The sequence below is a fragment of the Emys orbicularis genome, chromosome 1 (genome assembly GCF_028017835.1).
Source record: "Emys orbicularis isolate rEmyOrb1 chromosome 1, rEmyOrb1.hap1, whole genome shotgun sequence".
NCBI lineage: Eukaryota > Metazoa > Chordata > Testudines > Emydidae > Emys > Emys orbicularis.
Window position 1 is genome coordinate 373,102,364 of NC_088683.1, and position 7,290 is coordinate 373,109,653.

General features: G+C 73.9%; 1 protein-coding gene across 1 annotated transcript; it reads left to right on the forward strand.

The window, feature by feature from the left end:
- Positions 1 to 1,750: 1,750 nt before the first annotated feature.
- SMPD1 (sphingomyelin phosphodiesterase 1) lies at positions 1,751 to 7,083 on the forward strand. Its single transcript, XM_065398794.1, has 6 exons — positions 1,751 to 1,945; positions 3,347 to 4,116; positions 4,882 to 5,053; positions 5,584 to 5,660; positions 6,430 to 6,575; positions 6,674 to 7,083. The coding sequence occupies exons 1-6, from the start codon at positions 1,751 to 1,753 to the stop codon at positions 7,081 to 7,083; spliced, it is 1,770 nt and encodes a 589-aa protein (XP_065254866.1).
- Positions 7,084 to 7,290: the final 207 nt, after the last annotated feature.

Below are 7,290 nucleotides of genomic sequence, written 5' to 3' on the forward strand. Positions count from 1 at the left end.
CCGGGGCCCACGCCCGGCGGGCGAACGTCCCGCAGGGCTCCCAGATGGCACCGGGCCCTTCGGCCACATCCCAGGCAGACGAGAGCGGGGGGCTGCGGGAGCCGGGGGAGACACCCAAGCGCTGCTGGACCACACTGGGGTGTCATTTGGCTCCGCTTTGTTCCCAGGCTCCTATTTTGGAGATTAGCCACGTGGGCAAAGCCTGGCCGATGCCAGGGTGTGGGGGCCCCACGGCCAGCGGGAGATGCGGAGGCGGCGCTTGGGGTGGGGACACACACAGAGCCCACGTGGCCGCCCCTGCACCTAGGGGCTGGAGGGACATGTCATCACTGTGGGAGCTGCGCGGAGCCGGGCCAGGCAGGGAGCCGGCCTCACCCGCAGGCCGCCAACCGGACTCCGACCAGCCCAATCAGCGGGACTGACCAGAGAACCAGGGCCCCTTCGGACTGGGCGCCTGCAACCCTCGGTGCTCCTGTGAGACTCCAGCCCCCACAATGCCCTGTGGTGCCCCCGTGAGACCCCCACAACGCCCTGCGGTGCCCCCCCGTAACACCATAGCTCCCACAATGCCCTGGGGTGCCCCCCCCGTGACACCACAGCCCCCACAACGCCCTGCGGTGCCCCCCCGTAACACCATAGCTCCCACAATGCCCTGCAGTGCCCCCCCCCATGACACCACAGCCCCCACAATGCCCTGGGGTGCCCCCCCCGTGACACCATAGCTCCCACAATGCCCTGCGCTGCCCCCCCCCAGTAACATCACAGCCCCCACAATGCCCTGCGGTGCCCCCTCCAGTAACATCACAGCCCCCACAACGCCCTGCGGTGCCCCCTCCAGTAACATCACAGCCCCCACAACGCCCTGCGGTGCCCCCCCCATGACACCATAGCTCCCACAATGCCCTGCAGTGCCCCCCCCATGACACCACAGCCCCCACAATGCCCTGGGGTGCCCCCCCCCGTGACACCATAGCTCCCACAATGCCCTGCGCTGCCCCCCCCCCCAGTAACATCACAGCCTCCACAATGCCCTGCGGTGCCCCCTCCAGTAACATCACAGCCCCCACAACGCCCTGCGGTGCCCCCCCCCATGACACCACAGCTCCCACAATGCCCTGGGGTGCCCCCCGGTGACACCATAGCTCCCACAATGCCCTGCAGTGCCCCCCCCCCGTGACACCACAGCTCCCACAATGCCCTGCGGGGGTGGGAGGCGCTGGGTGCGGGGCCGGCCAGGGGGCGGGCCGGAGGTGCTGCTGGGAGGGGCCGGGGGGCGGGAGCTCCTGGGGGCGGGCCGGGAAGTGGGAGGTGCTGCGAGGGGGTGGGGAGCCGTGGGGGCGGGAGTTGCTGCGGGGGGGGGGGGGGGGAGCCGTGGGGGCGGGCCGGGGGGCGGGAGTTGCTGCGGGGGGGGGAGCCGTGGGGGCGGGCCGGGGGGCGGGAGTTGCTGCGGGGGGGGGGAGCCGTGGGGGCGGGCCGGGGGGCGGGCGCTGTGGGGGCGGGAGTTGCTGCGGGGGGAGAGCTGTGGGGGCGGGCTGGCAGGTGCTGGAGTGGGAGGTGTCGGTGGGGGCGGGAGCTCCTGGATGGGGGCGGCCCGGAGGGCGGGAGTTGCTGCTGGGGGGTGGGAGCTGTGGGGGCGGGCCGGGGGGCGGGAGGTGCTGGGTGGGAGGGGCCGGGGGGCGGGGGCTCCTGCGGGGCCGGGCCGGGCCGGGCGCTTCCTGGGCGGGCGCTGCGGGCTCCTGCCGGACTCGCCATGGCCGGGGCCCGGCTGCTGCTGGCGCTGGCCTGGCTGGTGCCGCTGGCCCGGCTCGGCTCGGCCCGGCCCGGCGCGTGGGGCCCGGCCCCGCTGGGGGAGCAGCTGGCGGCCGCGGGGGCGCAGTTCGGCTGGAGGAACCTGAGCTGCTCCGCCTGCCGCGTCCTCTTCTCCGCCATCGACCTGGGCGTGCAGGTAGCACCCCCGGCCCCTCACCGCCGCCTCGGGCCGCCCGGCCGCCGGGACCCTCCTCTGCCCCGCGCCGGAGGGGAACCGCCCGGGCCTGGGAGCGTCCTTCCCCGTCCCCTCCCCCTCCCCCACCGGACGCCTGGGTTCCTCTTCCCTCTGGGAAGGGAGCGAGGGCTGGGGGGTTAGAGCAGGGGGACTGGGAGCCAGGACGCCTGGGTTCTCTCCCCGGCTCGCGGGGGGGCGCGTTAGGAGCTAGGACGCCTGGGTTCTCTCCCTGGCTCGCGTGGCCGGGGGCTGGGAGCCAGGACGCCTGGGTTCTCTCCCCGGCTCTGGCGCTAGCGTCTGCGCGGTGTGAGGTGCCCGTCCCCGCTGGGGCACGAGATACTCACAATCGTCCCCCAGGCTTTGCAGCCTGCTGCATCTGGGCCCTGGGATCAGGACCCCCTGCCCGCCTCACTGGCCACCGCCAGCCCCACAGCGCCTGCCGGGAACGGGCTGCTGCACGGGACAGGGCCGGGCACCCCGCGGCCTGTGGGTCTGTGGCCGAGCCATGATCTGAACCCAGCGTCCCCCCCGACCCCCCAGCTGCCCCCCTGTAGCTGAGGCTGGCAGGCTGGTGGGAGAGCAGGGCAGAGTTAAGGGTGTCTGCCCGCCTGGTGCCCCACAGCAGGGTTGTATCCCAGCACACGGGCCCTGGCACAGGGGGGCCACCGTGGCCCTCAGGGGTCCTGGGTCCTGCCCCAGCAGCAGAGAAATTCTAGGCCCAGCTGCTAGGACAGTTGCCCAGAGCCCCTCGCACCGTGAGTGTATCGACCCCCATCCTGCAGCTGCCAGCCCCCCCGAGCCCCTCGGCGGGTCCCCTGCCCCCCCCCCCCCCGCCGCCAGCTGGTCCAGCCCCAGTGCGGTGTCTGCGGGGTGGGGCAGGACCCTTGGCTCGGCCTCCCCGCTTGGCATGACGGTGACACCACCACCACCACCACCACCCCCCGCGCCTGCGGGTGGCTGGCCCCATTGGTGCTGTGCTGACCCCTGTGATCCTTGTCGAGGGCAGAGCCTGACCCGCTCTCCCCACCCCACCCGGGCCCTGACCCGCTCCTGTGCCCCCGGCTCTCAGCACGGCCCCAGGGCTGATGTCTGGGGCGCCTTGAGCAGAGATGCCAGGGCTGTGGGCGCGTCCGGCGAGGAGCCAGCCCCTGGGTCAGTGTGTGGGGGCGGGCCTGGGTCACAGCGCCTGGGCTGCGGGCAGAGTCCAAGTGCAGAAGGAGCCTAGTGGGGGATAAAGGAGGCTTGGCACGAGTCCCCCCTCCCTCTGGCTTGGCGCGAGCCCCCCTCCCCCGGCTTGGCGCGAGCGCCCCCAGCCTGGCGCTGCCCCCCCGGTGCTGCCCCTGACGCCGTGGCATGTTGCAGATGCAGACGAACGAGGCGCGCATCGAGCGCCTGGCGGTGAGCGTGTGCACGGAGCTGAGGCTGGCGCGGCGGGAGATCTGCCAGGACGCCGTCCGGCTCTTCGAGAAGGATGTGGTGTCGGCCTGGGTGCGCTCGGTGCTGCGCCCGGCCGAGATCTGCGGGCTGCTGGTGGGCGCCCGCTGTGGGCACTGGGACATCCTCTCCGACTGGAACGTGACGCTGCCCGGCACGCCCAAGCCGCCGGTCGTGCCGCCCGCGCCCCCCCCACCCGGCGCCCCCACCGCACGCCTGCTCTTCCTCACCGACCTGCACTGGGACCAGGCCTACGCGCCGGGCAGCGACCCGGCCTGCAAGGACCCGCTGTGCTGCCGGGGGGGGCGGGCGCAGGGCCCCTCCCACGCGGGCGCCGGCTACTGGGGCGAGTACAGCAAGTGCGACCTGCCGCTGCACACCATTGAGAACCTGCTGCAGCACCTGGCGCGCGGCCCCCTCTTCCAGCTGGCCTACTGGACGGGCGACCTGCCCGCCCACGACGTCTGGCAGCAGAGCCGCGCCGACCAGCTCCGGACCCTGCGCACCCTCAGCGCCCTGCTGCGCAAGTACCTGGCGCCCCTGCCTGTCTACCCCGCCGTGGGCAACCACGAGGCCTCGCCGGTCAACGGCTTCCCCCCGCCCTACGTCCACGGCAACCAGTCCTCGGCCTGGCTCTACGGCGCCATGGCTGAGGCCTGGGAGGGCTGGCTGCCCCCCGAGGCACTGGAGACCCTCAGGTGGGGCTGGGGGCACGGGGTGGGTGAGCCGGGGTGTGGGGCAATGGAGGGCATGGAGAGGCAGGGACCTGGCTAGGGTAGGGAGGTGGGGGGCTGGCAGCACTGGTCTGGGGGGCTTGGTGAGGCGGTAAGGGGGCCAGGCAGGCAGGGCCCCGGGAGCTGGGGGGGGGCTGGCACCCAGGCGAGCAGGGCCCTGGGGCTGTTCCCGGAGGTGGTGGACTGGGGGAGGCTGGCACCCAGGTGGGCAGGGCCCCGGGGGCTGGGGGAGGCGGTGGGGGGGCTGTATGGGGCTGGCACCCAGGCGGGCAGGGCCCTGGGGCTGTTCCCGGAGGTGGGGGATTGGGGGAGGCTGGCGCCCAGGTGGGCAGGGCCCTGGGGGCTGGGGGGGCTGGCGAGGGAAGGGGGTAGGCGGGCAGGAGGAGGCTGTGGGGGGCTGGCGAGGGAAGGGGGTAGGCGGGCAGGAGGAGGCTGTGGGGGGCTGGCGAGGGAAGGGGGTAGGCGGGCAGGAGGAGGCTGTGGGGGGCTGGCAAGGGAAGAGGCAGGGGGCAGGAGGAGGCTGTGGGGGGCTGGCGAGGGAAGGGGGTAGGCGGGCAGGAGGAGGCTGTGGGGGGCTGGCAAGGGAAGAGGCAGGGGGCAGGAGGAGGCTGTGGGGAGCTGGCTGGCGGGGGAAGGGGGCAGGAGGAGGCGGGAGGCTGAAGGGGGCAGGAGGAGTTGGGGGGCAGGCCCCCCCGCCCAGGGTCTCATGGCGCCCCCCCGCCCCCCCAGGCTCGGCGGGTTCTACACCCTACGGCTCCGGCCCGGCCTGCGGCTCGTCTCCCTCAACATGAACTTCTGCTCCGAGGCGAATTTCTGGCTCCTGATCAACGCCACCGACCCGGCCGGGCAGCTGCAGTGGCTGGTGGGCGTCCTGCAGGCGGCCGAGGAGCAGCAGGAGAAGGTGAGGGGCTGGGCCAGGGGCTGCCCCCTTTCTGCCCCACGGCCGGGGCCACTTCGCCCCCCCCCACACACACAGTGCTGCCAGAGTCACTGCCGGGCCCCACTCCCTCAGCCCAGACCCCGCCCCCCCCCTGCCGGAGGGGACGACCGGGGCTGGGGCCCGGCAGGGCCCTTTGCTGTTCGGCACCAGCTGCCCCCCCCCATGGGGGGGGGATCACTGTTCCCCGGGGGCGGGGGGGCACTGTGAAGGGGTCCCTGTCTGTGTTCCCGGGGCTGGGGGAGGTTTCTGGGGGGGTCCCTGTTCCGGGGGGGCACTGTTGGGGGGGTCCCTGTTCCGGAGGGGCGCTGTGGGGGGGGTCCCTGTCTGTGCTCCGGGGGTGGAGGCGAGTCCCTGTTCCAAGGGGGGGTCACTGTTCCGGAGGGGCGCTGTGGGAGGTCCCTGTCTGTGCTCCCGGAGGTGGAGGGGGGTCCCTGTTCCAAGGGAGGGGTCCCTGTCTGTGCCGTTCCCGCTCACGCTCGCTGCCGCCCCAGGTGCACATCATTGGGCACATCCCCCCCGCCCACTGCCTGAGGAGCTGGAGCTGGAACTATTACCGCATTGTCAACAGGTGAGCCCCGCCCCTGCCCGGACGCCTGGGTTCATGCATGCCCCCCCTCCAGGGCTCAGAACCTCCTGACCAGCCCCTCCCAGAGCCCCCTGGCTGCCCCGTCACAGAGCCACTGGGTCAGCCCCGTGCGCCATGGCATGGGCCAGACCTGGGGTCCCGTCTCCTGGGCCGGCCATGCGGCCTCCGCACCCCCAAGACTGAGCCTCTGGCCCCAGCTGCCTGGGTCCCCCCCGAGCTCTGCCCAGCGCGTCCAGCTGAGAGACCCTGGGGAGCCGTGTCCCCTCCCGGAGCCGCAGGGACCCCCAGCAGCCGGGTTTACCAGTCGCCTGGCCCAGCACAGTCGAGCCCCAGCCGCGCTGCCTCGGCTCCGTCTCTGCCCGCGTGCCCCAGGGCGACGTCGCTCGTAACCCTCCCAATCCAACCCCTTCCCCGCCGGGGCCTTCACTCTGCTCCCTGGGGGCGTCTCCAGCCCCTTCCCCCGCCCGGGGGCCTGGCAGCCCCCACAGGGACTGTGGCTCCGAGGGCAGGGTGGGCGCCCGCAGCTCCAGTGCCAGCCAAGGGTGCTGGGCTCGGGCCTAGGCGCTGGGAGGTGCTGGCGGCCCAGGGTCGGGGTGCACAGAGCTCCTGGAGCCGCTGGCCCCCCACCTGGACACAGCAGGGCCGGGCTCAGCCTCCCATGGGCACGGCGGCGCCGGTTCCTGCCCGTGCCAGCTGTGGGGCCCCGCGGTGAGCCGCCCGGCCCCCTGACGCCCGTCTCCACCCGCGGCAGGTTCGAGGGCACCATCGCTGCGCAGTTCTTCGGGCACACGCATGTGGACGAGTTCGAGATGTTCTACGACGAGGAGACGCTCTCGCGCCCCATCTCCGTGGCCTTCGTGGCCCCCAGCGTCACCACCTACATCAACCTCAACCCCGGTGAGTCCAGCCCCCGGTGCTGCGGCCGGCCCCGGCCGGGTCCCCGCTGTGCCGCAGGGGGTGACGCTCTGCTCTCCCCCCCCCCCCCCCCCCCCCAGGCTACCGCGTCTACCAGCTGGACGGCGACTACCCCGGCAGCTCCCACATGGTCCTGGATCACGAGACCTTCATCCTGAACCTGACGGAGGCCAACGCGCCGGGGGCCGAGCCGCGCTGGCAGCGCCTGTACCGGGCCCGCCAGGCCTACGGGCTGCCCAGCGTCTTCCCGTCCGACTGGGACGGGCTCCTGCGGCGCTTCCAGGCTGACGAGCGGCTCTTCCAGCATTTCTGGTTCCTCTTCCACAAGGGCCACCCGCCCCGGGAGCCCTGCCGCGAGGCCTGCAAAGCGGCTCTGCTCTGCGCCCTGCGCTCCGGCCGCTCCGCCGACCCCGGCCTCTGCCGCGCCCTGCACCCCCGACTGCCCTTCGCCCGCGTCCAGGCCCTGTGGCGCCAGCGGCGGCTGTGCTGAGCCGGGGCGGGGGCTGTGCCGAGCCGGGACGCGGGCAGGCGGGGGCTGAGCCAGGCTGGGGGGGGGGCTGGGCCGGGACTCGGGGAGCGGGGCTGAGCCGGGCTGTGGTGGGGCTGGGCTGGGACTTGGGGAGGGGCTGTGCCGAGCCGGGACTCGGGAAGGGGGGGTGGGCCGGGGGGGAGGGGGGTGCTGCAGAGGCTTCGCCGC